Source organism: Phyllostomus discolor, chromosome 2 (assembly GCF_004126475.2).
Source record: "Phyllostomus discolor isolate MPI-MPIP mPhyDis1 chromosome 2, mPhyDis1.pri.v3, whole genome shotgun sequence".
In the NCBI taxonomy this organism is placed as follows: Eukaryota; Metazoa; Chordata; class Mammalia; order Chiroptera; family Phyllostomidae; genus Phyllostomus; species Phyllostomus discolor.
Window position 1 is genome coordinate 117357329 of NC_040904.2, and position 18305 is coordinate 117375633.

General features: G+C 41.9%; 1 protein-coding gene across 2 annotated transcripts; it reads right to left on the reverse strand.

Moving 5' to 3' along the window:
* Positions 1–6776: 6776 nt before the first annotated feature.
* GJB6 (gap junction protein beta 6) lies at positions 6777–15777 on the reverse strand. Of its 2 annotated transcripts, none has more exons than XM_028533429.2 (2): positions 14882–15777; positions 6777–8266 (listed from the first exon to the last, which is right to left on the reverse strand). In XM_028533429.2, the coding sequence occupies exon 2, from the start codon at positions 8249–8251 to the stop codon at positions 7469–7471; it is 783 nt and encodes a 260-aa protein (XP_028389230.1). In that variant the 5' UTR covers positions 8252–8266; positions 14882–15777; the 3' UTR covers positions 6777–7468. The 2 variants fall into 2 exon arrangements, with proteins under 2 accessions (XP_028389230.1, XP_028389229.1); XM_028533428.2 differs by having other exon boundaries at positions 15534–15776.
* Between the last annotated feature and the right edge of the window lie 2528 nt (positions 15778–18305).

Consider the following 18305-nt stretch of genomic DNA (forward strand, 5'->3'; position numbering starts at 1 on the left):
AATGAAGGAAAATGCACAGAGAACCAATAGTGATGGGAAGGAAACTGGGACTCAAAACAATAGAGTGGACCAGAAGGAAGAAAAAAAACAACCAAACAGGAAAGAATGGAGAAATAAGAATTCAAAAAAATGAGGAGAAGCTTAGGAACCTCCAGGACATCTTTAAACATTCCAACATCCGAATTATAGGGGTACCAGAAGGAGAAGAGGAAAAGCATCAGATTGAACACGTATTTGAACAAATAATAAAGGAGACCTTCCCCATTCTGGCAAAGGAAATAGACTTCCAGGAAACCCAGGAAGCTCAGAGAGTCCCAAAGAAGCTGGACCCAAGAAGAAACACACCAAGGCACATCATAATTACATTAGCCAAGGTAAAAATGAAGGAGAGAATCCTAGAAGCAGCAAGAGATAAGGGGACAGTAACCTACAAAGGAGTTCCCATCAGACTGTCAGCTGATTTCTCAAAAGAGACCTTACAGGCAAGAGGGGGCTGGAAAGAAGTATTCCAAGTCATGAAAGACAAGGACCTACATCCAAGATTACTCTATCCAGCAAAGCTTTCATTTAGAGTGGAAGGGCAGATCAAGTGCTTTTCAGATAAGGTCAAGTTAAAGGAGTTCATCATTACCAAGCCCTTATTTTATGAAATGTTAAAGGGACTTATCTAAGAAAGAAGATAAAGAACAAACATGTATAGTAAAGGACAGCAAACTCACAATTATTAACAACCACACCTAAAGCAAAACCAAAAGAAACTAAGCAAACAACTAGAACAGGAACAGAACCACAGAAATGGAGATCACATGGAGGATTAGCAACAGGGGAGTGGGAGGAGGAGAAAGGGGGAAAAGGTGCAGAGAATAAGTAGCATAGATTGTAGGTTGAAAAAATAGGGGGAGGGTAAGAATAGTATGGGAAATGTAGAAGCTAAAGAACTTATAGTATGACACATGGACATGACTAAAAGGGGGGATATGGGTGGGAGAGGGTGTACAGGGTGGAGGGGAGTGAAGGGGGAAATGGGACAACTGTAATAGCATAATCAATAAAATATTTTTAAAAAGTGATGTATTCAAAAACTGTTTTGAACAGTGGAAAAAAAGTCTCAATATGTGTATTGCATCAAATAGAGAGTACTTGAAAGGTGCCTGAAGTTTAAACGTGTAAGAACGAATACACAATTTTTTAATAAATAAATTCCATTTGGGGCGGTTCCACCTCATAGACAATTTGAATAGCCCTATTATGTATATTGAATATGTAAAAAAGAAATTCTCGCCCTGGCTGGTGTGGCTCAGTGGATTGAGTGCTGGCCTGCAAACCAAAGGGTTGCTGGTTCAATTCCCACTCAGGGCACATGCCTGGGTTGTAAGCCAGGCCCCCAGTGGAGGAGCACATGAGAGGCAACCACACATTGATATTTCTCTCCCTCTCTTTCCTCTCCCTTCCCTCCTCTCTGAAAATAAGTAAATAAAGCCTTGGCTGGCATGACTCAGTGGATTGAGAGCTCAGCGGCTGTGAACCAAAGTGTAGCAGGTTTGATTCCCAGTCAGGGTACATGCCTGGGTTGCAGGCCATGACCCCCAGCAACCGAAACACTGATGTTTTCTCTCTCTCTCTATCTCCCTCCCTTCCCTCTCTAAAAATAAATAAATAAATCTTTAAAAAATAAGTAAATAAAATCTTTAAAATGTTTAAAAAAATAAAATAAGAAATTCTCAAGAAGCAATGTAGGTCCAGGTAGTTTCACTGGGGAATTCTATCAAATGTTTAAGGAAGGATTACCATCTATTCCACATGATCTGTTTTAGAAAATACAAAACAAATAACACACTCATAGATACAAACAACAGGGTAGTGGTTACCAGAGTGGAAGTGGATGGGGGTGAATGAAGAAGAGGGTAAAGGGGGTAAAATATTTGGTGGCAGAAGACTAGACTTTGGGTGGTGAGTGCACAATAAAGTATAGAGATGCCCTATTATAAGGCTATACACCTGGAATTTATAATGTTATTGACCAGTGTTACCCCAATAGATTAATTAAAAACAGAAGAAAATAGGTGGTGAGAACACTTCCCGATTCATTTTGTGATGCTGGTGTTATCCTGATACCCAAACCAGACTAAGATAATACAAAAAAAGGGAAACTACAGACAAATACCCCCTGTGAACACAGATGTAAAATTCTTAATACATATGTACAAGTGGAATTTAGTAATATATAAAAAGAAATATATGCTGTGACCAAGTTATTGCAGGATTGCAAGCTGGTTCCATATTTGAAAACCAGTCAGTGTAATCCACCATATCAATGCACTAAAGGAGAGAAGTCACACAATCATATGAATTAATACAAAAAAATTTTCCATAAATTTAACACCCATGTATAACAAAACCCTTAGAAAAACAGGAATAGAGAAGAACTTCCTCAACTTGATAAAGAGCATCTACAAAAAACAAATGTTTAGCATTACACTTAATGATGAAAGATTTGAATGCTTTCCCCTTAAGACAGGAAACAACATCAAGATTTCTGCTTTTACCATTTTTATTCAACACAGTTTAGTGCTAGAAGTTATAGCTAGTGCAATATGGCAAGAAAGGAGATAAAAGATACAAAGTTCAAAAAGGAAGAACTAAAACTATCTCTGTTTGCAGATGATATAATTATTGTGCAGAAAATCCCAAGGAATCTACAAAAAATCTAGAACTAATAAGTGAGTTCAGCAAGATCACAGGACACAAGCAAATAAACAAAGAAATAACATTATTTTTCTATACTAGCAATAAATATGTAGACACTTGTATTTTATCGAATTAAATACAATATTATTTACAATTACTCAGGGAAAAGGAAATACTTAGAAGTAAATCTAACAAAACTTTTATGACTTGTACACTGAAAACTACACAGTGCTATTGAAAGAAATAGATGAAGGTATGAATAAATAGATATACTATGTGTATAGATAGGAAGATTTGATGTCATAAAGGTGTCAATGCTCCCCAAATGATATACATTTAATGCCACTCCTATAAAAAAAAAACCCTCAAGATGTTTTGTAGACACAGACAAGATTATTCTAATTTATATGGAGAGGCAAAGGAACTAGAATAGCTAAACAAATTTTAAAAAAGAATAAAGCAGGAAGAATCACTCCAGTAGATCTCGAGACTTACATAATACATCAGCCAAGGCTGTTTGATATTGGTGGAAGAATAGACACACAGAACAATAGAATGGAGCAGAGAACCCAGAAATGGCCACACACAAATGTGCCCAATTGATTTTTGACAAAGGTGAAAAAGCAAATCAGTGGAGAAAAGGCCATTTTAATCAAATGGTGCTGGACATCGAGGTCAAATAAATAAATAAACCTCAAAAGTCCCAGGCCTTTTACAAAAGTTAACACAAAATAGACTGCAGACTTAAGTGTAAAGTGTAAAAGCATACAGCTTTTAGGGAAACAACAAGAGATAATTTTCAGGACCCAGGGCTAGGCAAAGAGTTCTTACTTAGACTTGATACCAAACCACAATTCATAAAAGAAAAAAATGATAAATTGAACTTCATTAAAATGAAAAACTATTGCTCTGCAAAGGACCCTGTTAAGAAGATGAAGGGAAAAGCCACAGGGTGGAAAAAATAGTAACAAACCACACACTCTGTCTAAGGACTGTATCTAGAAATATAAATAACTCTTAAAACCCAACAGTAGAAAAACAATCTAATTAGAAAACTGGCAAAAAACATGAAGAGAATATAGAGATGGCAAATAAGCATATGAAAACCTAATGATGTTCAACTTAATTAGCCATTAGGGAAATGCAAATTTAAAATATCTAGCAGAATGGCTAAAATAAAAGATAGTGCTCATACCCAGTGCTGGTAAGGATGAAGAAAAACTGGGTTCTTCAGATCTGGGGGTAGGACTATGTGGGGACCCAAAAAAACAGAATTTATTTATTAAAAAATTGTGTATTTGTTCTTACATGTTTAAACTTCAGTCACCCTCCAAGTACTCTCTATTTGATGCAATACACACATTGAGACTTTTTTCCCACTGCTCAAAACAGTTTTTGAACATATCACTTTTGATGCCTTTTATTGCTTCTGCCATTTTTTGTTTCATCTCTTCCACATCAGCAAAATATTTCCCTTTGAGGACTTTTTTCATTTGGGGAAACAACAAATAGTCATTCAAGATGAGATGGGGTGGAATAGGGAGGGTGGGGCATGGGGTCATGTCATTTTTGGTCAAAAACTGCTGAACACTCAGCATGATGTTGGCAGGTGCACTTGTAAGTCACCCATTATGAAATGGGCAAACACGTTGAAAGAGTCTTCAAAAAAAAATTCACTGAAGCTGAATGTAGCCTCTTACAACAATGCCAGCTGGTACACAGATACAGATGGGTTCCTAAGAGCACTCACCTTGCTGGGGAAGCCTATACTACAAAGGGCAGGCCCTCCAGAAGATAATTTTGGGGTTGTTTTGGATCCCCCCTCATATGATGGTGCAGCTACTCTGGAAAACAACATGAAAGTTTCTTAAAAAATGAAATGTGCCCAGCAATTGGATTTCTGAAAATTTATCACAGAGAAACAAAGACTTGTGTCCACAGAGAAACCTGTATATCAATGAGCATATTTTTTGTGGAAGCCCCAAACTGGAAACAATTTCATGTTCTTCAATGGATGAAAGGTTAAACAAATTGTGTCACATCCATACCATGGAATATTACTCAGTAATAAAAAGAAATGACCCTTGGTGCATGCAGTGACCTGTATGAACCTCTAGAGAATTATGTTGAGAGGAAAATATCCGATCCATAAAATGATAGAAGTGATGAACAGATCAGTTGTTGCCAGGAGTTGAGGAGGTATGTGGTAGGTAAGGATGGGTTAGGAGGGGATGCTTAGGAGGGAAAGGGCAACATGAAGGGTTCTTATGGTGATGGCATGCTCAGTATCTTGACTGTACCAGGGTCAATATCCTGGTTGAGATCTTGTACTATCATTTTACAAGATGTTATCATTAGGAGAAACTGCAAACAGCACATGGGAACTCTGTGTTGTTTCTTACAGCAGCATGTGTATCTATAATTATCTCAAAATAACAAGTTTAATTCTTTTAAAAATGAGCATTTATAGGATAACTAGGGGAATTATGAACATGACTGAATTTTTTTAGTGGGTTGGTGGCATTGTGTTTTAGTTTTGAAAAGTTAGTCTATACCCCTAGAAGACCCAAATTGAAATATTTACAGATGTAATGCCTGGAATTTGCTTTTAAATAACCCAGATTGGGGAATGGGAAGGTGAGGTGAGAAAGTGAAAAGGTATAAATAGATGCTTGTTGGGGCTGGATAACAGGTGTGTGGGATTTCTTAACATTGCGTATTACATGTGTTCTCAAGCACAGAGCTGTGGGCATCAGTGCAATGGTGTAGTTAAGCCACTGACTTTGAGACGATTGGAACTGGTTTGAATCTTGTCTCTGCCGCTTATTAGTTACAGAATCTTGGGCAAGTTACCTAACCTCTCTGAGCCTCAATGTTCTCATCTGTAAAGTGGGGGTAATATCTCATAAGGGACAATGTCCAGTGAGGAAAGGAAAGATCTTCAGCACAAGGGACTGGGAGAGGGAGAGAAGCCAGTGTGGGAGCCCGAGGTGGAGGTGCAGGGGGAGATCCAAGTTAAGTTGGGCAGTGTCTCAGAATCTAGATAAAGATCTCAAGGAATTTTAAAATGATGACAACTGAGAAGAAGCCATTAGGTTTGTGCTCAGAGCATCATTGTACTGATAATGGCTTGGTTTCAGGGGGAATGTGGTGAGAGGCAGGTGGGAGAGAGTACTGGCAGCACATGTGGCCATACTCTCAGATCTTGAAGGGATGGTGCAGAGGCAGCTCCAGAGGTAAGGTGCATTTAGGGACGTTAGAGAGCAAAAAGGAGGGACTAGTAGGGCTGTCATGAGGGGACCAGGAGCCCCAAGAGCATGGTGGAAAGGAAGTCCCTTTTCTGTTTAGACTAGGGGTGCTACCAAAGCTATTTTATCCACCCTGATATTTTGCTCATTCCTGTTCACAGGCTTCATCTGATATCCATTCAAACAACCATTTAAAAAGAAAGAACATGGTAAGATAATCAGAAATTACCAGTGCTGACTAGATTTTTTAGTGTGATAGAATCATGAGACGGTCAAGTCATTATGTATATTCATTATTCATTAGGTGTCCCTATGCATAGTGTATGCTAATTATGTCAGTTGCATGGGTGTGTTTATTATTATTACTCCAGAGTGACCAGTCTGGGACTGATTCACCGACACCCACACTAAGGGCATCTGTGTTCAACCTGGAAATTCCTAGGGAGGAAGTTTTCTCCATCTATGGGAGTGAAGCTGTGGGTATTTTTCTCAACCACCATGGACTGAAGGACTTAGATAATGAGTCCTTTGAGGCAAGCTTTGTTAGAGAGCTGCTGAACACCTGAAAACTTCCCCAATGTCCTTCTATCCAGGTTGCACTGACCCAGAGGATATCCTCCATGTGCTAAAGCAGCAAACCCCTCTCTGAGTACAGGACTGAGTGGGTTGCTGAACTTGGTCTCTCATTTTATGTGAGAAGGCAAGAGCCTCCAATGAACTGAGGAGCAACTCCACCCACAGAACCACAGCTACCCCAGTGAGAGTAGCCCACTCACTTGTCATACCACTGGGAAAGACAGCATGGTGGCCCAAATGAGACAGAAATCCAGAATGCACAGGAAAGCTTAAGCAGTGGGGCTCATCTTTATTGAGGGGAGCTCACAACTCTGGTAAATGGGCTGGTTTTAAAAAGCTTCCCATTTCCATACAGCTCTGTCTACATTCAGAAAGCCATGAAACATATTGTACAATGAACACTTTCCACCCGAAAAGCATCATGATAGTTCATAAACTTGTCAATAGATAATGCAAAACACTATTTACAACAAGATACAGTAAGTTCAAAATTTAGATTCTGATGATATAATTCTAAAACTAACATTGTATGTTTTTCCAGGTAAGGAAGACTGGTCATTATAAAAATATATAAATTTAAAGTCAGAACTAAAACATTCAATCCTATAAAAATATCTTTTACTAATAAAAGTTTCAATTTCTAGATAAACATTCTTTTTCAAAACAGTGACAGTCTTAAATTCTCAAGAAATACCCACTATGTCAGATGGTTCATTTAAAAGACACGTGAAAGGAACTTCAAGGTTCACTTGTCAGCCTGTCTTAGTTTTCAGAGATGGACCACATATGTGATCATGCTGTATATTAGTGACACAGTTATTCTATAAGACATTAACTCCAGGATCTATCTATTATGAAAGACATTTTATAAAGACAAAGTCTCTAGCTTAGAGAGAGGGTCCTTAGGAGCAGACACCAATTTTGTTAGGATCCAGCTACATTGCACTTTGACATGTCTAACTGGGAAAACCAGTAGTTATATTTTGACCACTATCTGAAATCAGCTCATTCATTTCATTTTGCTTACTCTCCTTTAGGGCATGATTGGGGTGGTTTCTTTGTGTCTGGGCTCTTTTTGATCTGAAACACACTTTCAGCAGCAGGTAGCACAACTCCGCCACATTGAGTAGCATGCAAATCACTGAAGCAGAGATCATAAAAATGGTGAACACAGTTTTCTCTGTAGGTCTAGAGATAAAGCAGTCCACAAGGTTGGGACAAGGATCAATCCCACACTTCAACACCCAGGGCAGGTGGTACCCATTGTACAGGAAGTAAAACACATACATAAAGGAGGCTTCAAAGATGATTCGGAAAAAGATGCTGCTGGTGTACGTCCACCACAGGGCTCCCTCGATCCGAACCTTCTGCTTCTTAATGTCTTCCAAGTCTTTGAATTCATTTCTCTTCTCTCCTCGTCTGAATTTGCGGGCAGCCTCATGTCGGTAGTAGGCAACGTGCATTGCCACAAGTAGGGCAGGGGTGGAGACGAAGATGAGTTGCAGGGCCCACAGTCGGATGTGGGACACTGGGAAAAAGTGGTCATAGCACACATTTTTGCACCCTGGTTGCAGAGTGTTGCAGACAAAGTCTTCCTGCTCATCTCCCCAGACTTCCTGAGCAGCCACCACGAGGATCATGACACGAAAGATGAAGATGACAGTGATCCACACCTTCCCAATGCTGGTGGAGTGTTTGTTCACACCCCCGATGAAAGTGTGCAGGGTACCCCAATCCATTGTGTTGGTTTATTCCTAAACAGACAAAGATTAGCAAAGGAAAATTAATGGAAATTTCCTTTGAATCTTAAACAACAGTAATTATTTTTAAAACTGAAGCAAATTCCTGGCTGGCGTAGCTCAGTGGATTGAGCGCGGGCTGGGAACCAAAGTGTCCCAGGTTCGATTCCCAGCCAGGGTACATTCCTGGGTTGCAGGCCATAACCCCCAGCAACCGCACATTGATGTCTCTCTCTCCCTCCCTCTCTCCCTCTTTCCCTCCCTCTGTTCCCTCTCTAAAAAATAAATAAATAAATAAAATCTTAAAAAAAAAAACTGAAGCAAATTTTGCTTACTGCTGGTAGGAGACTTTCTGGTAAGGAGTGCCCAACCTAAAGAATTCAAAGGTTTTTGACCAGAGATAACATTTGGGGGGATTTAAGATCATCTTCATTCAACTGAATTCAGATTTTATAATAGATCGCTGTGTGACATGAATGCAGGAATTCAGGTGATTCAAATTCTTTCCCATTTCCTGTTGAATCACTGTGTGAATGCATATCACATTAGATTCTCTTTGTCCAGAGATCACAGAGGGTCCACAGAAGGTTTTAGTGATTAAATGACTTATCCAAGAAAAAAAAATCATTGGAATGAAATAATCTGGTTTACCTGGCAGACTAAGAAGGAAAAGTAAGAAACCAAATACTAACTGGTTTACTTTACAAAAGATATTTATATCTATTTCTAGCTTGAGTAACATTATTTGCTGTCATCATGGGCTCTTAGGAAACCAAAACCATACCTATGGAAAGATCCTCTTCCAAAAAAGAATCATAGCTTTCACTTGTTCCCCCTCAAACCAGGCAATGATGGCCTTCCCTTCCAGCAGATACCAACACACAGGAATTGCAATGAAAGACCCACACTACTGCAACACGGAGCCTCACTCTCTCTCAGCTCCCTGATTTAACATCCTGCAAGAAAAGGACTTCTTAATGTCCACAGAAACTTTTGCTATAATTCAAACAGATACCTTCTACATTGCCACACAAGACTAAAAAGTTGGTCAGCCATCTCCTTCCAAAAAAAAAAAAAGATGAATAATGAACAGTGATATTCTTCTGAAAGTGAAAGGCCTTCTCTCCTCAGAAGAATCAGCCCATACAATATGTCATACTCTTTTAGGGGAGGAGGGAGTCAACAAAGTCCTTTTGTCAACCCATCCTAGACCGCCTTGAACACACGTGGAGCACACTGTGGCCAACTGCTTCCTAAGCTGACCCCCTCACCTGCCATGGGTTTGCTAACAGTCACCATCAGACATAGTGTGTCTTAGTGTCAAAATAATGTTTCATATGACTCTCGTGTCATCAGTAAGTTAGCTGTCTTTCCACGGTTCATTTAATAACTCTACCCTAACATTTTACTTAAGGAGTATTTTTATCCCTTAGAAGGAACATCCTTACAAGCAGGATATTCATGCCATACAACAAGGATTCCTAAATGAAACTCAAGGTTAGGCAAGAAGAGTGATTAGCACACCTGCTCCCTGGGGGTCGATTTCTGAAGTGTTGCATTTGTGCATGTCACATTGAGAAAGACACTGGCAGGCTGATGACCCTCCAGAGTGTGTCCAGGTAGCAAAGCCTGGAAGGACTCTTGCAGGAGGGGATGCTGAGGGCTCTGGAGCAGTTCAGCCAGAGGACAGTCTGGAGGCACATGGCAGCGGGGGGATTGTTGGATGAAGAACTGAATCCAGAGAGCCAGGCTTTTTTTCCTTTTTCAATTACAGTTGACATTCAGTATTACTTTATATTAGTTTCAGGTGTATAGGGTAGTGGTTAGACATTTATATAATTTAAAAAGTGATTCCCCTGATAGGTCTAGTATCCAACTGGCACCATATATAGTTATTACAAATTATTGACTATATTCTCTTCTCTGTTTTATACTTTATATCCCCATGACTTGTTTATTTTATAACTGGAACTTTGTTGCCTCTTAATCTCCTTCATCTATTTTGACTGCCCCTCAACCTCTCTCTACTCTGGAAACCACCAGGCTGATCTCTGTATCTGTGAATCCACTTCTGTATTGTTTGTTCATTTGTTTTGTTCTTTATATTCCACATATAAGTAAAATCATATGATACTTGTCTTCCTCTGTCTGACTTATTTGAATTACCATAAATATCTTCTAGATCCATTTATGTTGTTGCAAATGGTAAGATTTCATTTTTTATGGCTGAGTAATATTCCATTGTAAATATATACCTCAACTTCTTTGTTCATTCATCTGTCAATAGACATTTAGGTTGTTTCCATATCTTGGCTTTTATAAATTAAAACTAGAATTACCTTATGATCCAGCAATTCCACTTCAAAGTATTTATCTGAAGAAATCCAATTCAAAAAGATATATGCACCCCTGTGTTCACTGCAGCATTATTTGCAATAACTAAGATTTGGGGGAGGCTTTGCTTTTTAAAAAAAGAAAAACAAAAACAAAAAGCTGAGGAAAATGAAATCATTACACGATGAAATAGGTACAACTCTTAGACATGAATTCTTTGAAGCTGTGGTTTCTCGTCCTTAAAACACTGGCTCAGAGGCTGTGTAACCATTGTCAGGGGTAACGCAGTGGGCTCACTGAGGAGGCATGATCTCAGGCTCTACAGTTAAGCCCTGCCTTCACACATCACTTATCTCATGGCCTAAGAGATGGTCAATGTTCACATTAAACTTTGATTTAAAAGATTCATTTTAGACAATATGGATTGTACAATTAATGTTTAGTTTCCTATGAAAGTCATTATAATACATTTTTCTACTCTGGAAGCCTTTCAAGATTTGTGGAGGTAGAATCATGTATCATGATGTTTCAACATATTTTACAGTGGCAGTTCCCCCTAGGAGGCCAATCCTGTTTATATGTAAAATGAGATATTCTCTAATTAACCAGTGAACATTTCCCCCTAAGAGTTTGGTTACTTAAGCGCCCAATGAACAAGTCTTCAATCTATCAAAGAAAAGTCACATTTTCTCAAAACCTCCAAAGTGCACAGAATTTAAACTCCCCACAAGTTTTTTTTTACTTTTTTTTTAAAAAAAGACTATTTCTCTCTGAGTTCTCTATCACCTGCCTGAACAATAGCACACCTGGTGTCACCTGTTACCTTTCCTACTAGGAAGCAAACCAATCAAGCTGCCTGAATGAGGCTGAAGCCAAGGGCTGAGGTCAGCAGGTAACAATTCCCCCACAAGAATATGGTCCTACTTTCTAGAAGCCGGATCCTTGACTTCTGCTCTTTGGAGCTTCTCCTTCTTAAAAAACAGGAACAACAGGGACAGTAGTAGTTTTATTTCTTTTTTACTTCTCTGGGTCCTTAAATCATACACTCTGAAGATGTTCTCCCAAAGTAGCAAAGATGAACAGAAAATAATCTATTCTATAGCACTTAGTGAGTTTGAAATCAGCAATTTATCTGCCCCTTTAAAGGAAGGAAAAGAAATGAAATGCCCAGATCACTATGAAAATGAGTGACCAAGACAATCCATTGGGCGAGAACAAATCACCTGACTAGAGGTATCTTTCTGCAGGATCTACCAAGGCCCTATTACCTATCATGAGAAATGATACGTATGAGAAATGACTGGAAAAGAAAGAGCTGTTTTCCAGAGTCGCATCACTCTCCTGCTCTCAGTGAATGTGTGCTAGTGTTTCTTACAGCGAAGCCTTCCCTTTCCATTCTTTTCCTCAGTCTCCATCATTGCTGAGGGCTTCCCAAGAAGCCAGGAATCTGTCCTGCATGTCACCCTCCAAGTGAATGCTAAGAGCAGGAGGAGAGCTGCTCACAGTGTTAGGAGGAGGGTCCGAGGGATGGCCCTGACACAATACTGTAGTCACAGGCAAGCCCTGCTGCCCTCTGGACACTCTGCCTGTTCCCAACAGGCTGTCAGAGAGCAGAAGATTCTGCAAGTTTAAAAGGAGGCCCTGACTGCACTTGGCCCGCCTGACCTGGCCCTGGGTGGGCAAGGCCACCCTGCTGGGGGAGCAGGGGTACCCCACTGACCCTCAGCCTCCTCCTGGGGTGAGCCTTCATAAACAGTGTGGTTATAGGATATTCGAAGGCCGAATACTCTTTGAGAACCACTTTCCAAACTACACCCACTGGGGGACCCTTGTCATTATATCAATGAACAAATATGTCTTCTCTTGTAGGCTTTAGATAGGCAGGGCAGCCACTAGGAGCAGCTTTTCCAGAAAAAAAAAAAAAGAAAATATTAACCCTCTCCCTGTAAATCAGAGAGGTTTAACTGACTCCTTTCTGTCTCTCTTTTAAGGAAAGAATAGATACACTTAGCTTCTATAGTTGTCAACATATGAGAATGTAGTCCCGTTCAAATGTACTAAGGTAAACTGTATTCGAATTTGCAGTACATCTAACTATCCACAGCGCATTCTTGGTACCAAAGCTCCAGTCCCAAATATTTACCTCTAAAAACAAGTCAACCATTGACCTTATTTCTGATGATACACACAGTATTATGAAGATAGACTGTTCCTCTCTTTCACAATTCAAAGAATTTAAGTCTATCAACGTTCTGCTTCAGTAATGAAATGTCTTGCTTGTTTTAAAATTTCTTATTTAAGAGCTTAATCATAACTAGTTTGCTTGATAATGGCATTTTGGTTACACTGATGACAGAACCAAAACTGAAGCCCTGAACACCAGTGTCACCCCAGCACACACCAGGATAACCCTTTCAAAGTCAGTCAGCAAATATTTGATAGACTGAAAACAGAACACACTCTTCACAATTTGCATGTTCGGTTGGAGAGTAGATAAGTTTGAATTGACAAAAGCAGTGATGACACACCTGAGCCTCACTCCCCAGCCTCCCGGCCTATCGGCCAGAGGAGAACCAGGGCACGGTTCCCTCTCCTCAGCACAGGTTTTCTCCTTCTGTACCATGTGATTGCCTAGAAGCCAACGTGACACCGTAATGACATGAATATAAACCATTGTGCGGCTTCTGGATGTAGGTGAGAATGTTACCTGTTGAGGGAAAAATAGTGATGTGGCCATTTTCCCTTAACTCCTCCCATGTGTCTACTGCATGACCTTGGTGGGTAGTTTTTCTTCATCCCCAGAACTGTTATGAGGAAAGTCTGCATACTGCCAGTTTCCTTATGCCCCGTAGTTCAAATCCACAATAAAATAAAAATAAAATCTTTAGTGTAGTTTTTTTTCCCTACCAAAATAATAATGGCACTACTACTCAAACCTCAAACCTCAAGCTCATTCCCAGAGCATTAAAGAAAAAAAGAAGTAAAGGGAGTTTGAGAAACTGGGTATGTTCCCTTACTCCCAAATCAGTCTTAAAAACCAAAACAACAACAACAACCAAAAAAAAAACACCCCTCAAATTCTCTCCTTAGTCTAGAAGAATCTCTATCTTTTGTCTCTAGAAATCTCAGGTCATCCAAGGGACAAGCTGATAGATGGTTTTTAAGTTAATGACTCAAAACTTCATCAACTGTCCTTTCATAGTAATGGGCAGTGACAAAATAGATTTAGGGTTTATGTATTTCTTCAAAATTATTCAATAAAAATAAAAATGTTTTTCTGTTTTTGGAGTCTAACTACAAAATAAACAGTTCATATAATTACATGTATTTCTTAATCCATTTAAGAACTCAAAGAGTTAAAAAGAATTTCTATTAATTGGTCTCTGTTTTTCAAACACTTAGATTTATCCAGAGTAAAATGACCCTGGGAATAAAAACAGAAAAGGCCACCTGGGGACTCACTCATTCTAATCGATCAAACAAATAAAACAGAAACCTTCCCATATGACAATGTCACTGTGGGAAGGATCATGCCCTCATGGACCAAGAAGCTTGGGTAGAACATTGCCTCCCCCTCCCCCCATACAAACCACTCATGGCTCATGGACTTATTTGACAGTGTCAGAGCTACATGGTGAGGGTTTGCAAGTTAGAATTTTCCTGTGACCCTGCTGAAATTGTTTAGTCAAACCTTCTAAAGTTCTGTTCTGCCCTAATGCTCTTACAATTCAGCAGAGGAAAAAGTTTAAAAAAAAAAAAAAAGACAGGGAGAGAAAGAGAGAGAGAACAAGACACTATTACCCAGAGCTGATTTTGTTTTATAATAAAACCACCAGTGAGACAGCTGGGTTGATGAGGGTCTTCTGGGTTTTAGACAACCCACCCAGTTATGTCACAGGCTGGAGTGTTGATATTCTGGCTCCATAACCCCCTCTCTCATCCTTGGCAAAGTTCAAATAACACCCCCAAAGTCTCAGCCAGATCCAGATCCAAATCCAAACAACGGACAAAGCTCTCCACAGGGGCAGTTCTGAACAGCATCCTGCATTCTAAGGAAGCTGCCCTGTGGCAGGACATTTTGTGTTAGATTGTGTTAGAACGGAGGCAAGAAAACACTTGTATGGCATCAAGGCCACTGAAAGAAGAGAACAACGGTGCATGGTTAAATTCAAGCAAGCACTAAATTCACAGCAAGGTTCCACTCAGGAGACAAGGAGGTTGCTGCCCCCGTGTCCCTGCAGTGGCTACTGGTCCCCAGCCCCTCCAGGTCTAAAGCTTCTTTCAGGCCACACTCACCTCAGACTCAGTCCTGCTCTCCAAGAAGGGAGAGCAGCCCAGTCAAAAAGGCACGCAATGGCGGGACTGACTGTTCTCCCAACAGGAAGTACCTTCTGGTGCCTCCACCTTTTAACTGAGATGTGTCACCAATGACAATTACTGTTGCCCAGTAATTGTATTATTGTCATCTGCGTTTCACAAGTTCCTCAGGTTCACATCACACAGCCATACGGGTCAGTTCTACGTGGACTTATGGACTGGCCAGGCGTCTCCTGGTTTTCTGTTCCCCAGATCTGAGCGGGACTTTGTCAGAAGACAAGCCCAAACGCAGCAAAGGAATTGGGGAAAGGGGCACCGGTCGCCATCCGGTCACGCAGTTTGATGCATTCATAAACTTGTTGTGCAGGTCAAAGGGGACCATCTGCGGTATAAGACAAACCAGTCTGTCCTGGTTCCTCCGGTGCTCAGGGGACCCGGGAGGATGCGGATCCTGGATGATAAGGTCGCGCGCTGACACCCACTCGGTGGCTATAGGGCCTGCATGGAGCGGTCGCCAGCCGGGCGACTGGGAGATGAGGGCAACAGGCTGCCGACCCTCCTCTGGGCTTCTCCCGGGATGGGCACTCCTTCACGGAGAGGCCGCAATCACTCCGCACCCAGTCCTGCTTACCTTCTCGCAGCGCTGTGGGTCTGGGCGCGGGTCCCGGTGCTGAGTTCCGGGCGTAGCTGCGCCCTCGCTGCGGCGGGTCGGGCGGACTGGCCGGTGTCTGCAACCTGCAGTCGGCCGGCCCCCCACCTGCGGCGCTTTTTAACCGCGCCCCACCCCGCCTCTGTCCCGACGCTCCTCAGAGCGCTGAGAGGCGAGCGCCGTGGCCAGCAAGGGCCCGCCCCAGGGCGCGGGGCGCAGGACAGGCCGCCCTCGGTGGGGGTGGGGGTGGGGAAGGAAGGGATGGGAGTGAGGTGTGCAGGGTTGGGGGTGCAAGACAGGCCTTCCTGTGGGTCATAGGGAACGCTGGACTGTTTGGGGGGTGCACGGGGCCCAGGATAAGACCCTCCGTTTGAGGAGCCAAGTGCACGGGGAGGGCAGTGCAGGGCAGGACTCTCGCCCTCCCCTCCGTCGGGGCACAGGGGGTGTAGGGTAGGTCCTCCCTAGAAGGCGCGGGGCACATCAGGCCGGCCTGGTCCCTGGCGTGAGGTGGCCCGTGTCTCCTGCTGAATGGCTCCTCACTCAGAACCCGGGTGCCTGGGAGAGAGGGCCTAGGTGAGTGGGCCCGCCCCCTGTGGAGAGGCTTCCAACCCAGGACCCTTTGGGATCAGGGTTAAGGACCGGCTGTGTTTTGCCAGGACACATTGTCCTTGTTTTCTGGACACTGCCAACCTCTTGTAGATCACGGGTATTCTTAAAAGGCCCTCTCCAGAAGAGCAGCCTGGAGGCACAGTGACTGGTGTTTTCTATTAATGAATAACCACTTAGAGGAGTTAAAGGGTTGTTTTTATGAGTTACCTCCATACTTTGAAGCCTCCCCCAGGGGAAGCAGAGTGGGCCTCCCTCAGCTCCCCCAACCACTACCAGAAGACCCTTGCCCTGCCCCTTCATAGATAGGGCTCTGGTGCCCAGAATGGGCATAGGGGCTTGGTGCAGGGGCTGGTGGGGTGGAAATGTGGGAAGCTATTTAGGGACCTGGCTTTACAGGTTCAGACCCATCCTTCTCTCACAAAATTGGTTGGTAATTAAAGGTGCCTTCTCCTAAACCATATGCTACTTGTTAGGCCATATTATTTCATGCGACAGGATTAGTGGTAGTTCTTAAGATGTCTTGTTAGGGTTGTGAAAGAAGGCCCGAGACTTCATGAAAATCCACCGTATGAAACGTTTCATTAGAGGAGAACAGGTTCTCGGCAAACTGCTTGAGTCAGGTCAGTTTAGAGCACTTTGGGGTGGCACCTGGAATGGCCTTTCAGGTAGGGGTAGAGAGATACAAAAACCTCTTTTAGGCTTTTTCATTAGACAGACCTACTGCCTTAATGTGGCCTGTGCCTTAACTGTTCAGCCAGCCTCAGGTTTGGCTGGTCCTCTCTGGGCCCCCTGCCCCATGTGGCATCTTTCCTGTCTTCTCCCCATCACTTTGCCCCCCAAACACTCCAGCCAGGCACATCTGTTTGCAAAGCAAAATAAGACCTTTTAAAAAGCAGACTATATTCTTCTCTGGGGATTTTAAACAGTTGAAATCTTTCTTTGCATTCCCACAGCACCAGGTGAAGTGCTTTGCACATAGTAGGTGCTGCTCTGTGAGTAATTGCATATTGATTGCAAAACTGAGCCAGCATAGCAGAAAATCCTGCAAACAACTTTGCTTCTGATGCAGGACTGTCCATGGCTTCATGCCTACAACTGGTGCCATGCAACACTGTCTTGAGCAGTGACATTCAGGACCAATGGACCTTGTTGCAGGACTCGTCCAGAAAAGAGCTTTGAATCAAAGTAGCTGTATTTGCTTGGGTATCCAAAAAGGGAATCTTCTCAACACTGCAAAAACATCTCTTTTCCTGTTCAGGTTATCAATACTAGTCCCATGCTGCTGGCTTCTTATTTTAATCACATGTTTCTCAACATTTAGTCCCAATATTCATTGTTCACTGTTCACTTCTCATCGGATGATCCTGTTGCAGCAGAAGTTAGATATGGACTATATGAAACTTACTGACATGTCGAGATCATGTAAAAACTGAAAAGCTAATTAAACGTTTTATGCTAATGATATTCAAAGGCATCTAGACTGTTAACTGCATTATTGACTTTGAGTGACAGACATGAAAAAACTTTCCAGAGGTGATTACTGTCCACTTACTGTTACATAATTCCGAAAACAAGACTTTTGTAGTCTTGGTTCTGATTGGTGACCTAGAATTCTTTTGATTGATATCTTCCCTCTGCATCTGAAGGATGATTCCTGAGTCCATACATTCAATCAGCACAAAATGTGTGAAGGGTGGATTTCCCATTGCCATACCAAGAAGTTTGAAGGGATGATGGTAAGATTCCCTTCTGGAAATCTATAAATTCTCAGTGCCTTTACATAAGGAATGAAGGAGACTCCACCTCTTCCCCCATTGGCATGGACACACACTCACAGAGTGTGACTCACAGTCCAAGATGGAAACACAGCACAGGGACTCTTCCTTGTAACTGACATAGTCCTGGACATATGGAAAGAAAGAAAACTGTATGCTCCCTTTAAACAAAGATGAACAAGTGTCTATTCATTCAACAACAGCAACAAAAAGCCTGTACTGAATAGGCCTGTAGGCTGGGCATGTGAAGCAGAGTGTTCCTGTCTTAAGTTTTCTAGTTGGATTTTCAAATCTGTGTGTAAAGGTCATATGAGATGCTTTGAAAAGCTAACACAACACTGCACAAGTTGGTGGGAATCAAGTTTTGTGG

What these genes read in the sequence shown, in the direction of transcription:
- GJB6 (XM_028533429.2), bottom strand. Translation starts at nt 8,251, where the DNA reads ATGGATTGGGGTACCCTGCACACTTTCATCGGGGGTGTGAACAAACAC.